Genomic DNA, 14,597 nt, shown 5'->3' with positions numbered 1-14,597 from the left:
ACTACACAGTACGCAAGGTGGATATTCAATAAAAACTTCCTGCCCACTTCATTTAGTTATTTCAATTCACATGGAGAAAGGAAAATTCTGTTCCTAACTGTACCCATTTATCTCAAGAGTCTTCTAGTTCCCTTGTTTGGCTGCTGCAGACTCAGCTGTTGGGGCTCACAACACATGGTTACTTATAACTAATCTTGTCCTTTGTTTTAAAACAAATGTGGAATTTTATGTTCTGCAATGAACAAGAAACTGTCATTTCGAGTCAATCTGTGCCCTGTGAGTAATGTATTCATCCCAAATCATGCCAAAACCCCTTCCTACCACAGCAAACCATACCAGAGCAATACCTGGTTTGTTTACCTTTAGTGGAGATTGCTGATCAAGTCACTTCACCATTTTATTTATTTATTTGCTTGTTCATTACCTCACTTGAGCATTAACACGACTTATCACGTGGGGGAAAAAACTGTAGGCAAAGAGAAGAATTTTCCTGGTTTTTGTGAGCCTGTCCCTTGCCCTCGTACACCTTCTACAGAGGACACAGCAACGGCCTTTTCCCATCTTGCTGGGGTTTGAAATCCAAAGCCTTTCTCTGACTCTGAATTTTATGCAGCCTGGTCCAGGCTGGCCCAAGCCGTGTGAAATCCATTTGTAATTCTGCCCTGCAGTGTTGCTGTTGCATTGACCCTCCGCACGTCCCCGGGCCCCGCAGGAGCTCCCAGCCGGGCAGCGAGGCGGGCACGGAACGGCCCCGAGCCTCCCCTGCCCGAGCCCGCCCCCGGAGCCCGGAGCAGCCGCCAGCCCGGCCCGGGTCCCTTCCAGCCGGGAGGGCCCCGCTCGCTCCCCGAGCGCCGCAGCCTCGCAAAGCTCCCAAAGCTCCCAAAGCTCCCAAAGCTCCCCCTGGCCTCCACGCCGAGCGCAGGGGGCTCAGCTCTCCTCTAACCGATCCCTTCATCTGCTGCACTCGCCATTCCAGAAGAAAGAGATATTGAATAAAATTGAATCAGTTCCTGTTGCAAGCAAGAAAAAGCAGATTTAGCCTAAATCCAAATTTTATCTGGAATTTTAAAAAAATAAAAATCACAGCTGCATTAGGAAAAGCATACTCCATTTTCTCTCGAATATTTCTGCCCAGATATCTGACCAAATGAAGCAGCCGCTGGCTAAATCTGGCCCCCCCGCCCCCCCTTTCAGGTTCACCAGAGCAGTGAGCACTTTAGGAGATACCAGGCTTTATAGGCTGCTCCAAAACGGAGGGAAGTGACAGAGGTGTGTATTTACCACTGAAACACACTAATAGCATAATTAGTTTAAAAAGAGACATTATAAACCAGCTGTTTCATCATGATATATTATTGATAGCTGGAAAGGGGATGTATGCCTTTGAACTACCTCAAAAATTTAGACCCAAAAATAACAGACTCAGTTTCTAAACAGAATGCAAAGTATTCCTGTTTGTTATAATAAGTGAAAAAAAATTTTTCAATGTATTTCACATCTATGATTTTTTTTCTCTCATGCTAGAAGTAAAGCATTATAAATTACACTCCTGTTAATTTAACTGCATATTGCCTACACTGCACAAAGATCTTCCCTATCGTTTTCGGTCACGGCTCAGCGCATATCTTTGCATTGCAGTTATTTTGTCGGGTGTTACAGCGATTGCAGCAGGAACCAAAATGTCTCCCCAGATCCCGCACCGCTCCCTCCGGGTCCCCGGCAGCGCTCGCGGCCCGGCCCGGCCCGGCCCGGCCCGGCCCGGCGGGGACTCCCCCGGCGCTGCCCCCGCGGGGCCCGGCCCCAGCGCGGCCGCTGCGCTGACGTCAGCGGCTGCAGGAACGGCCCCGCTCCCCCGCGCTCCCGCCCGGGGCCGGCCCCGCGGTGCCGCGGAGCTCTGACCCCGCTCAGGGCGTTTAATGGGGCTGCGAGAGCGCGCGGGGCCGGCGGGATTTCCAGAGACAACGCCAGAGTGTTCCAGCGACTTGGAAAAGCATTTTTACTGGATGACATAACTTTAATCATTACTCCATGTCCTGGGCATGTGCTTAGGCTGCTCCTGTCTCTAAGTTTCACCTGGTTTCCGTGCTGTTTCCTAGTGACCCGCACGCAAGGACCGGTGCCCGGCCAGCGCAGGGCGAAAGCAGCTGGGGGCATCCCCGATCCTCACAGTTCTTCTGCTGAGCTCACAGTGCTGCACTACTGCACCCACGAGCCGAACAGATCCTCCGTTAAAAATAAAACAGGAACACTGGAAACACATCAAATCCTGCCGTTCGCGGATGGCTATTGTCCACTGTGCACGCAGCAGAATCCGGGAGCTTTGGTCCCTCCCGCACCGGGCTCCCACCACATTCCACAGCCCGTGCTCTGCGAGAAATAACAGGCACAAAACCCAGAGACACTCACTGACGGGAAAGCTTTTGTTATATTTTGAATCTAAAACGCAACTGAAGTGAGAAACATCAGCCTCGGTGTTAGCTCGCGTGAAAGCATTCCCAAAATCTGGAGGGGGCAAGGCTTCCCCCAGCACCGAGGCTTCAGGGGGCTCCTTTCCTTCTGCGAGGGACGTTCCTTTGCTGCTCCGACTGCACAGCAAAACCGAGCCCAGCCACCGACAAGAAAGGACTCAAAGATGAAGAACAGAAATACATGGTGGGTCTTTTTAATTGCATCCAAAAGTGATGCTAAACCGATACCTGACACATGGAAAAGAACAAAAGTCTGAACATTTCTCTTTCTCATCCTAAGCAAAACTTAGAATGCATTAATGAAAAATATTAACATAGCGACTGTGGGTATTTGCAATCTGGTCCCCTGAATAAAAAGCTCTTTTAGAGCCTTTATTTCCAAAACTTAAACAGGAATAGAGATCTTTCTATAAATTATATGCATTGCTTAGACATGAAATACATATCCTGGAACAGTTATTTTTCATAACATATCTTTTTTCACTATCAGCAAGAACTAGGGCAAATTGCTATATAACACTGGGCAGTGAGAGAAAAACAAACCAGAAAGGCACAATCACAAAAAAAAAATATTAAATCACAAGTGGAAAATAAATGTAGCATTTATAAATGCTAACATTTTGTAGTAGAAAGCACTGTTATGAGTGATACAATAAGTAAATTCATTTAAGCAAAGAACCAAAATACAACTACCAAAAGCCTTCTATTTAAAAAAAACAAAAAACAAAAAACAAACAAAAGCCAAAAAAAAAAAACCACCCAAAACCTTTAATTCTGAAGGTTTCAATTTCTCAGAAAGCAAACTTCTTAAAAAAAAAAAAAAACAAAAACCAAAAAACAAAAAACGCCAAAACAAAAACCCACAGTGTAAGGTTCCAAAAGTGGAGCAATTTGGCAAAGTTATAATTAAAATCAAAGAGATTCTGCTTGACTGGGGCTTGTGAAAGCCAGCCTTCCCTGATGCCACTGCTCTGGGGTTTTTTTCTTAAAAACCTTGCCATCAAATGCACCTGACCCTCAAAATCCTAAATTTTAGCAAAATAAGTACTTTGCATTAACTTAAAACATCACTATGTACTCATTGCAAGTTGAATTCCTTCTTTAAAAAGAGACCAAAATACATGTCCAGCTTATCCCACTGACATACTGATGATATTTTTGTGATAAATTACATTTATCAGGCACCTCTGACTACTTCAAACTGGGCTTGGGCTACTAATCCACCTCCCCCAGGATTTGCTGTAACATTCCAGGCATAAGGGTAGCTTCCCATAGCCAACATTTTTCTTAAAAAAATAAAAAGAAAAAAGGAAAAGAAAAACTGTTTTCACCCTTCCCCCTAATGTGAAATGCCCTCATCCAAGGATGGGCAGCAACCATTCCTGACCCAGGGAAAGGTGTAAGGTCTGATATCTGACCCATCAGAAGCTTGCTTTCATTAGAAAGATGAGACACCATTTTCCCAAAGATATATACACAGCACTTGATTATAGTCCTGGGAGTTCTGGAGAAATCTGACCTTTTAAATTACATTACTATGTACAGAAAAATCTATTTAAGGCAAATTTCAGGAACTGAGATATTTAAATAAACTTTATTCTCTTTTTTTTTTTAATTTTTCCCAGATATTTGTAAATAGGACTCAGGATAACAAAAAGCATCTGATGTTACGGATCCCTGTCTTGCTCCGTACCGGTTCCATTCCATCTCACTACCCCAAGGCATTCTCTGTGGGCGCACAAGCGTTTCCCACCCCGGTGTTCCACCCTCGGCTATGTCCTCTCGCTGTGGCTGCCTCTCACAGCTCGCTCATGGCTTCACTCGCCCCGCCTGACGGATGAAACCGACCCTCAGTGCTGCACAGCCCAGGGCCACTTGCACGGACCGACAGCTATTTTTATCCTCTTGCTACCATAAACGAATATCTCTCTAGCTCTGAAAGGGCACACAATCCGTGTCAGCACAGTTTCACATGTTTGCTCTTTTGGGCTAATAAAATCTCAGAGAAAACAAATTTTGATTTACCGTGTCTCCCCTCCCCTTCCCGTGAGCCGCTGCCGCTGTCAGTCCTCGGGGGCACACACAGCAGGGCACCATGTCATGTCACACTAGGTGCTGGGATTCAACAAAGGCCAACATGTTGATATCTTTTTATTGCTCGGCAGCCTGGTTACCCCATTTTCCCCCTCTACAATTGGACGCTTTTGGTAATACGGCAAGTTCTGAAGCAGCAACAATTCTGTTTTCAGTCAGAATAGTGGTTTTGTTTTAGAAAGCAATACTCTCTGATCTTGCTTTTTAGGTCACTAAGTACAATTCTTTATTTTACAGAAACTAAAGTTGGGAACTTTAGAGAGTACATTTATTTGCAATTAATGTAAATATTTACATTGCCAGATAATGCTTTTTTAGGTAGCCTAAAGACTATTCGACATTCTTTACTAATTAACAAAAGTATCTAAGGTGTTACTACCTATAGAAAAAGAAGTTTCGCCGATCTACAACTACAGCTACCACAGGGTGGTTTATTTTGCGTAGAAATGAAAGGCAAAGCCTGTGGACGGGGTCCCTAAACTGGGCACGAGAAAACCCCTAAAGGTGCTGCAGCCCCAGCCCCACAAGGGCGGGATGGCGGCGGCCCGCGGGCAAGCCTGGAGTTATTCCCATGCACAGTGCCCGGGCTATGGAGGACTCTGGGAGCTAGCGAGGGCTGCAGCATGAAATAACATGTTTTGTTGTAATTCCTAAACAGGGGGACATTTATCTGGGCCATTTATACAAGAGTTATAACCCTCACAATATTTATACTCAGCATGTCATGTTAGCATTTACTACCCGTTTCCATGGAGATGGATTTTCATGCTGTAGCTATGAAATGCACATTGTTGCCACTAAGCCACTTCAGGCCTTTCTGGATGCCTGCTGAATGCCTGACAAAAGTTGATGCAAACCAATAGTTGTTGTTCTTTGTTTGTTGCCAGACTTCTAGCAGAGCCATATTATGTCCTAGTGATTGAAATGCCCATGTTCGCCCCCCTCCCGGCACAAAAAGGATCCTCAATTTAGGTGACAAGCATGAAGTGGGCTTCTGCAGGGGAGGGCGGCCCGGCGCGGGGCCGGGCTCCGTCCCTGCGCGGGGCCGCGGCGCGGCGGGGGCCGCTCCCGACAGCGCCTGACATTTGGGGATAAAGCCGCAATAAGAGAGAGCGCGGGCAACGCCGGGGCCGGGGCCGGGGCCGGGGCCGAGCTCAGCGCCGGCCTTCTCCCGCCGCCGCGCCGGTCCCTCGGCCGGGCCCCGCCGCGCCCGACGGCCGTTCCACCGGGCCGGCCCGCAGCAGCGCAGCGACGGCCCCGCCGAGCCCCCGGCCCCGCCGCCGGGCAGGGGCATCGGCCTTTCTGGGGCCTCGGCCTCTCGGAGCGGCTCCGGGGCAGCGGGTGGGACGGGACTCGCGGCGGGCAGGAGAGAGCCGCGGGACGGCTCCGAGCGCGGCGCTGCCTGCGCGGCCCAAACCGGGCCGGGCCGCCCCATGGCCGTCCCGCCCGACGGCACCGCACGGTACCGGACCGCGGCGGGCCCGGGGCGGGAGGCAGCCCTGCCCGGGTCGGACGCCACGGCTCGGTGTCTTCGGTCCCATTCATGCCCGCCGCGCAGCCTACGGTCCCCGCTCGCCGTGGCCGCCACCCGTAGCCGTGAGCCCGGTGCCGGGCTGCCCCGCTCCGCTGGGCACGGGGCGCGGCCCGGTCGGGAACACGCCCCGAGCCGCCGCGCGCCGCGGGCCGGGCCGGGCCGGGCCGGGCCGGGCCGCCCCGGCGGGACCCCCGCCGCCCCCCGCGCCCTTACTGTTGGTAGTCCTGCTTGCAGTAGAGCTTGCGGTCCCGGAAGTAGCAGCTGGTGGTGAGCGCCTGCTGGCACGCGGCGCACTGTAGGCACTCCTCATGCCAGGAGGACTCGTTCACCCGCATCAGGAACCGGTCCGAGATGGGCCGCTGGCAGCCCTCGCAGACGGCCTGGTGCTGGCACTCCGACCCTGCAACGGCAGACGGCGGCGTCAGGCGCCGGCCCTGGCCCCACCTGGCCCCGCTCCCAGCCCCGACACAACCCGGCCCCGCTCCGCAGTCCCCGTCCCGGGCAGCGCGGTCCGCCCGGCCCAGCCGGTCGGTAACACCGAGCTCGACGGCTGCCGCCGGTCCCGCGCCCCGCACATGCCGGCGAGACAGTCCCGCGCCCCGCACCGCTCGGGGGCTGGCCGGCCACGGTCGGCATCAGACCGGCCGGGCCCCTCGGAGCGCAGCCCCGGGCACCGAGCGGTGCGCGGGACGGCTCTCGGCGTAGTCAAGAAGCGACCGGCAACTCACCCAGCAGCACTCCCAGCGTGGCCGGCCCCGAGCGCAGGGGGTGGTCTTCCATTTTAATGCCGTCCAGCATCTTGGCGCAGTCCGGTGGGCCCCGCGGGAAGCACCTCTCCAAGGACTCGGGACCCGTCGCGATGTCCATGAGCGGCGGCGAGAGGCGCTGCCGGGCGGCGGGGCCAGCTCAGCCCCGCGTCGGGCCGGGCGCGGGGACACTCTGCGGCCGGGAGGAAGGAGTCGCTTTTATTTTTATCTGGAAGACATGAGGAGCGTTTCCTGCCCGGGCTTCCAGAGACGGGGGGCAGAGGCAGGAGCCGGCGCCGCCGCCCATGGGGCCGCCCCGCTACACGGGCGCGCACATGCCGCGCACACGGCGCCGGGCAGCCGCGGTGTCACCTGCTCGCCGGCAGCGCCGGACCCACGCCCTGCTTGGCGCGGAGGGCCCTCCCGGGGCGGGCCGTGCCGGGCGGAGCGCGGGCGCGGCGGGCCGGGCGGGGCACGGGGCTCCCGGCGCTCCCAGCCCCTGAGCCGTGCGGCGGCCCGAGGAGCCGCGCCGTTTAGAGCAGGGGCCGCGGCGGAGGAACACACCCCCCGGCGCCTCACCCCTCCTCAAACTTGCTGACATTTGAACTCCATTGGTGCGCGGCGTATCGCTGCGCCGCGGTGATCCGTCTCCTCGACGTCAAATAGTGCCCTGGCCCCGCCGGGCCCCCGCGGCCCCTGAAGCGCGGCGGCGCCCGGGGCGGCCGGCTCCGTGCACCCCGGGGCGGCCGAGCGGCGCGGGCAGCGCGGGCCCGGGTCGCGCCCCCGCGGGCCGCGGAGGGGGAGAGCGGTCTTGGCTGCCGAGGGTGGCGGATGAGCGGGACCCCGGCTGCTCCGCTCCCCGGTCCGCGCCCCGCGCTGCTCCTGGCCCGACGGCGGCTCTCGGCTCCTGCCCTGGCCGGGGTAGGTAGCAGCGCGCGTCCAGCGCCGGGCCGCGGGCAGGTGGTTGCAGAACCCTCCCTCGGGGCCCCGGGACCGGCGGGGACGCGGCTCTGTCCCGCGGACGGCAGCGGCACGACCGGCCCCGGCGGGCACGCGGGACGGGGCACCGGGGATCGCGCCGCGCACGCCCTTCCTCGAAGGGCGGATCCGAACCGTCCCGCCGAGGCTGCCAGCGGGAAAGCTCAGGGGGAGCAGCGGCCGAGGGCTGCGGGTGCTTTGCGGCGGCGGAGCCCGTGCCCGCTCCCGCAGCGGCGCTGCCCGCTCGGCTTGGTCGCCAACGCTTTTGAACCGCGGGCTCGGTGCGGTGCGCGCGTGTGCGGGACAGCCCGCGCTCACCGCGCCGCGATTCCCTCTGAGGAGAAAACGACGGGAAAGGGATCCTGCATGGAGCGCCGGACCCCGCGCTGCCGGCTCCCCTTTCGTGGTTTTTTTTTTTGTTTGTTTGTTTTGTTTGGTTTTTTGTTCGTTCGTTTTTGTTTGTATCTTTGTTTGCTTTTTTTCCCCTGATACCGTTAAAATCTAAATATGAGGAAATGAAAATCCAGAAAATATTCTTTGCGGAGATTCTTAATGTGACCTGTGATATGCCATGACCCTGTCAAGAGAAGGAGTATATTTTGTAATGCTCCTAAAATATTGATACTTAATAAGCAGGACGAGTGTTAACTTAAATTACTTAATGCTTCTATTTTGTGGGTCTTAAGATAAAACTTCTTTTTATGCAGTTTTCGCACGGAAAAAATCTTTGATAAAAATTCGTCACCATGTTTTAGTAAATTATTTTGGAAAAGGTTTTCAGTAATACAGCCTATTTGTTTTTGTTCTAGATGGTAGAAATCGGAAAATCTTTGTCGTTAATGCTGAAAAAATAATATATGATTATTTAATTCTGAGATCAAGATAAAGGCTGCTAAGATTTCACAGTTCAATCAGTGGCGCAAAAGCTGATCGTTCACATTAATTTTTTATGTCCCGTTCCTATTTTCGTGTAAGGATTCGGAGTTCTCCATCACACAGGGCTTCCATCAAATTATCTTCTACAACTGCGTGGAAAATTAAAGCCCTTGTTTCGCAGGAATTTTCATAAATTCTGGCTATAAAATAACAAGAAAAAAACACCTCCTCAAAACCCAACGAAAAGGCAGCGCTGAGCAGCGGGACCGGGAAGCAGAGCGAAAGCCCCCAGCCCTGCACCCGCAGCAGTAATTCCAGCTTTGTTCGTGGGCTTTTACTCGCAAATATCACATTAAAGGTTTGTTGCTTCTCTCCGTGTGTGTATACGAGCACTGCGCCGGGTAATTGTTATCCCCGCTCCTGCCCCGAGAACAATTCGATGAGGTGTTATATAGGTTTATATAATGCTTTTAACGAAAAACGAAATGCAATTAAAACACCCACGCGCAAAACCATCACAGAAATAAACCCTAACCAGACTACGTAGCCCCACCTCCCCGCGGCTTCCTTCGAATTGTCCTTTTATTTGCAAGGCAAATCTCTTTGTTTTGAGTTAAATTTGAGAGTCGAATAAGAAACGCAGTCGGTCCCAATCCTTCCCAAACGAGGCAGGAGGAAGGAACCATCGGGATAACTAACAACGGCCGAGCCCTCCGCACCGACTCCCCCACCGGCCGCCGGGACGCGCCGCCCCGTCCCCGCTCCTGGCCCGTCGGTCCCGCCCGGTGCAAATGCTCGCGGTACCCGGCGCTGCGGGGAGCGCAGCGGGACCCCGGGCGTGAGCGGGAACCCGGGAGGGCCACGGGCGTCTCCGCACGAGGCAAAGGGGGCGCCGGGCTTTCTCCGCAAAAGCGTGCGGTGCCGGCGGATGCGTGGGCGTCCGTGCAGTCCGTCTGTGCGCGTTCCCGGCTGCCTGGACGCGTGTTTTCCCCAGTACCGACGGGCACCGCCCGCTCCCCTGCTGAGGTGGGCACGACCAGCGGGGTGCCGGGCGCTCCGCAGGCTGCGGTTCGGTGCGGGCCGTGCGGTCGGGTCGTGCGGCCGGGGCAGCCCCGGGCGGTGCCGGTGCCGGTGCCGGTCCGGGCTGAGCGGGGCTGGGCCGGGCCCGGTGCCGGCGCGGCGGGGCTCGGGCGCAGCCTGCCCCCTGGCGGCGCGCGGCGGCACGGCAGGGGCTCGGAGGGCGCGGGGTCAGCCGGGGCGAGCGGCGGGGCCGGGGCGAGCGGGGCCGACCGGACCGGGAGCCGCGCAGCGCCGGGACGGCGGCGCTTCCCACCCCCGGACGGGCCGGACAGGCCTCCAGCCTAGCGGTGCGCGGCCGCCGGCCCCAGCCCTGCGGCTCCGCGGCAGCGGGGCGCGGGGGGAGGCCCTGGGCAGCCGCGTGCCAACGGCTCACCGTGTCCTGTTCTTCTCCACCCACAGCCAGACTCCGCAACTCGCTTCCCTGCGGAGCCCCGGCCTTCCCCGCTCGCCAGCGGCCGACGCCGGTGCACAGAAAAACACCCGCGGCGTTCGGGGAGCCGGGGCACCAGGCTGCCGGCACGGAGGACAGCTGCCTAGCTTCGGCACCGGCACGGAGACCGGCGGCCGCCCCTCGGGCGGCCTCACTGCCGGTTGTCCGCGGAGCCTCCCACAACAGGGCGCTCCCCAAGCTGGCTCTGCAAGTCCGCAGCTCCGACCGAGCCCCCGGTGGCGGCGCCCGCCGCCCGGTGCTTCCACGTCGCCGGGCCTCTGCCCCGGCCGTCGACGTGCGTGCAGCCCCAGGACCGGGCCGATTTGGCTCGGTGGCCCTAGCGGAACGGCCCCGGCCCGGGAGGAGCCGCCGCTGGCGCACGACGGTGACTGATCCAGCCCGCGCTCCCCCCTCGGAAGGATGGATGTGAACGAGCTACTAAGTGTAGTTACTAATAACAATAACAATAAATTATCGGACTGTTGCTCAGTAATGCAAACAAATGTTCCGTGAACCACGCGGAGTCTCCCCGTGCCTCGCAGCAGCCCCACCGGGACCGGCCCGTCTGACGAGCGGCTGCTCCACGGCCCAGAGAGACGACCCTGTTCGCCCGGCGGCCTCATGGAGCAGGTGACAGGGCCAGCGATCAGGGACGGGGCCAGCCAGGGTGGCCGATAGGGAAGGTGGTGCCGGCAGTATCAGGCAGAATGCGGTCGGAGGCCGCGCCGCGTGAAAAGCGGCGAGCACGGAGCCGGTATTTTAATTAAGCAGGACCTCTTTGATACAGGCCGCTTGATGCTATCTATCTCTGCTCTCTGTTCCCGTCACGACAGCATTTGGGTAGGAAAATTGCTGAGCGAGGCGGGTCAGGCAGGGCGTCGGTGCCGCGCCGAGGAGCCGGAAAGCCCCAGGGAGCGGCGGGTGCTGCGCAGCGCTGAGTCCTAACCCCACCGCGGTGCGGTGCCGCCGAGTGCCTTTTCGGGGGGCCTGGAGGAACGGGAGCCAATTTACCATGATTAAAGGCACAGGCGAGGAGGCGCCACGCATTTGCATGCGCCTTCATCTTCCCTAAGTGGATTTTTGAGGGCAGCGCGGCAGACAAGCTCGGGCTCCGCATTCCCTCCGCCCGTGGAGCGCCCGTCCTGATGGCCTCGTGGCGTGGAGGGCTCGAGCCCCCCGCCCGCCCCAAGGAGCCGCAGGACCGGGCTCGGCTCTAAGGCCCGGCGCGGAGCAACTCCGCCACTCGGCCCCTCCTGCGGCGACCGGCGGCTCCGTGCTGCGCCCGCGACTAACCCGGCGCCGGGCACACCCGCAAGAGCTGCGCCCCAGGCGGAGGCTGCTCCTCATCCTCATCAGGCCCCGGCTCTGGCTGCCCGCTCGCAGAGCTCTAGCGCGGGCCGTGTTACTGGCTCAGCCCTGTCCCTCACCCGCCCTGAGCCGCAGCGACCCAAGGGACCCCGTGACAGCGGTGGCGGCCGCCGGGCGCGGGGCCGGGTCGCCCCGAAGGCAAGGGCTCTCTCCGGCCGCTCGCCGGGGGCAGGGACCGATGGGGCGGGCGTGAGGAGCCCGGCTGGCAGCAGCGTGTCGCGCACATGTGCCCCCGCGGCGACCGATGCCAGGTGCGAGGCTGGGGGCAGAGTTTACCGCCGGTCTCTGACGGCTCTGCGGGTTTTCCAGCCCAGGGGGTGTGGGAGGGGTCCTTCCCCAGTTCAGGGCAAATACCTTCGTTTCACTGGGAAATTCAACCTCTCCTTGGAGCTGGATCCATTATACGGGTTTAATATCCGCTCTTTTACAGCTCAGTGTTGTAAAAGGCAGCAGCCAGGTCTGTGAACTCTGACATGTGCACCCGGGGGGGTTAGGGGGGGAACGACAGGACCTGACGGCGCGGGGAACGTCTGCGAGCGCAGCCTTTCATCTGCCAAGCCTCTGCACCGGCCCCGCCGGCCGGAGCGGGATGGGGGCGGCGGCGCCCCCACCCGTGCCGCCCGCCGGGGCCTTCGGGGTCCCCGCGCGGCCGCGGGGCTCGGCAGCCCCCGAGGCGCTTCCGGGGCTCTGGCGGTGCCCCGCCGTTGCCGGGGAGCGGGCTGGGCCGGCGAGGCAGAGGCCGTGCCCGCGCCGGTGGCGTTCCCCGCACACACACTCGGCAGGTGCCCCAGAGAGCGGGCGAGGGCCGAGACAATCAGCGAGCCGGTCCGGGCGCTCCTGTCCCGGGGCCGTCCCTCTCGGCGGGACGTGCTCCCGCAGGGACGCGCTCGGCAGAGCCCCGTCTCCCGAGCTGGCCTGAGCGGGGCAGCGGGACGGGAAAGGACGAGGCCGCCCCAATCTTCTGCTTTTTCTCCCGAGAATTGCCAGGTGCGTGGAGTAGCCCGGGCGGGGGCACCGGGCCAGGGCTGTCCGCGGGGCACGGCGAACGCTCGGCGCCGGCCGGGCGGCGTCGAGAACGGGGCGGGAGCCCGCTCCGCCGGCTCGGCAGCTGCGCGGGCGGTCCGGCAGGATCCCGGCCCCCGCGGGACCCGCTGCCCCCCGAGCTGTATCTGGGGTTGCCGGTGCAAGAGGGCTGCCCGTGCCGGGCGGCGCTGGGAGCCGTCGGGCCGGGGCGAGGCCGCTCGGGGCTCTCGTCACAGGGTCAGCTCCTCAGAGGAGGAGGCCGACCGCTCCTCTGCTTTTCCGAAGCGCTGAGGGATGGTTTCTGTAGGTTTAATCGAGGAACCTAAATACAGCTCGATTTTCAGGGGGAAAGAAAAATAACAACAAGGAGAAATCGTTTCCTTTTTGTTCTGGGAGGCCTCTCCGTTATAACTAATGCTTCCTCGCGCCGTGCCGAGGGGAGCGCGGGCCGCGACCGCCCCGAGCCGCTCTCCTTCTCGCACCGGGGCCGCCCAGAGCTCCGCGTAGGGCCAATGAAGCGCCTGGGCCCGGCAGGAGCTCGCAGACACCGCTCCGCCGCCGCGCCCTTTACGCGCCCACGCAGCGCCGCTGCCCCGGCTCTTCTTGAAAAGAGACGTGAAAAAACGCGTTGGGGAGGAAGAGAGGAGAAGAGAAGAGAAGAGAGGAGTGGACTCTGCCTGCAGACGACGTCGCTTTTACGTAAAGATATGAACAGCAGGAGCTGCAGTCAGGGGTGACGGCGCTGCAGCGGCTGCTGAGGCTCTCCGGAGCTGCCTTTGTCAATAGAAAACGATCACTTACAACGGGAAATAGCAGAAGCCGCGCGAGTAAGCAGCGCTGTCCTGAGCGGAGCGCTCCGCTCTGGTTTGTATTAGCGATTATTGTGCTGTCATTAAGGAATGCAGGGGTGGAAGGATTTGCTTCGGGACTCGAAACACACACGGTTCAAGAGAGAAGCAAAATGCTGCAGCCTGCGTGCCGCACAGAAAGCGGGGATAACGCTGAGCAAAGCCCGAGAGAGGCTAAGGGGGAGTCGGGGGAGGCCGTCCCTGCTACCCCCCAGGTCGAGCCCAGCCCCGGGGGCTGCTCCTGCCCCGCTCCCCTCAGACCCTCCTGATCTCCAGCACCTCGCGCCTGGCAGCTCGTCGCGCCGAGCGGTGCGTGATGCAATTCCCAGCGTGGGATTCCTCACCTGCTGCCAGCTGATCGCTCGCAAGACGCACGTGAGGCTGCAGGCTCTTCTGGCAGCGTTTCCTTGTCCTCTCTCTCCTTTTCTTGCACATCTGAGTTACCTGACATGCTAGGTGCTGGCACGGAGAAACCTGGAGCGGCTCTTGCTTGGAGCGCTCCGGGACGCAGGGCTGCCATCGCCCCTGCCGCGGCCGCTGCCCGCGCTCCTGCCGGCGGGCATGGAGGAACACGGCTAATTTTTCCTCCCATTAGCAATAAGCCCAGCTTATTGCTTACTATTTCTATTTATCTCTAGTAAATTTATGTAAACTCAGCTGCGGCATCGAATTGTTGAGGAATCCCTTTCCCAAGGTCTTTTCCTTTAGGATCACCGCTGATCCTATGGCTAAAAAGTTATCATGGACAATAAGCATTTTCACCCGCAGCCTCAGTTAGCCAAGGACGGGGTCCACATGACACCCCTTCCCGCAACACGGACACGCTCATCTCAAAACCAGGGACCCGCATATTTTTCGTTGGAGTCGCGGTGACCAATTCTGCCTTAATAGAGACATTTTGGTGTCTCGGGGCTCCACATGTGGAAACGGGGATAAAGAGTCAGAGGGCGATGGAGCAGGGTCCCCGTTCCTAGACCAGTTTTGGCTTTGCCCTTTCCGTAGGGATTCCCTGGGTATTTCTGAAGTTCAGTCTTTGCGTAATGGACGGGGAAAGATGTTCCCCAGGAACAGACAGTTTATGGGACACACGCGTGCCCAAACAGTCACATTTACTACAGATTGGAGCATCCTTCCAACCTGGGTAAAGGGACT

At 58.7% G+C, this 14,597-nt stretch overlaps 1 protein-coding gene across 3 annotated transcripts in view; it reads right to left on the bottom strand.

Annotated features, from left to right (window-relative positions):
• Positions 1–6,963, bottom strand: part of LMX1B (LIM homeobox transcription factor 1 beta) — an 80,375-nt gene extending 73,412 nt beyond the window's left edge. For all 3 annotated transcript variants that reach the window (XM_066563030.1, XM_066563029.1, XM_066563031.1), the window contains exons 1-2: positions 6,825–6,963; positions 6,310–6,496 (exon numbers count right to left, since the gene is read on the bottom strand). In XM_066563030.1, the coding sequence (XP_066419127.1) occupies positions 6,310–6,496; positions 6,825–6,963 (326 nt within the window). The remainder of the gene's footprint in view (positions 1–6,309; positions 6,497–6,824) is intronic.
• Between the last annotated feature and the right edge of the window lie 7,634 nt (positions 6,964–14,597).

This window comes from Molothrus aeneus, chromosome 19 (genome assembly GCF_037042795.1).
Source record: "Molothrus aeneus isolate 106 chromosome 19, BPBGC_Maene_1.0, whole genome shotgun sequence".
NCBI classification, from domain to species: Eukaryota; Metazoa; Chordata; class Aves; order Passeriformes; family Icteridae; genus Molothrus; species Molothrus aeneus.
Note: the sequence above shows the minus strand (reverse complement) of the source record. Positions and strands in the feature narration are given on the sequence as shown.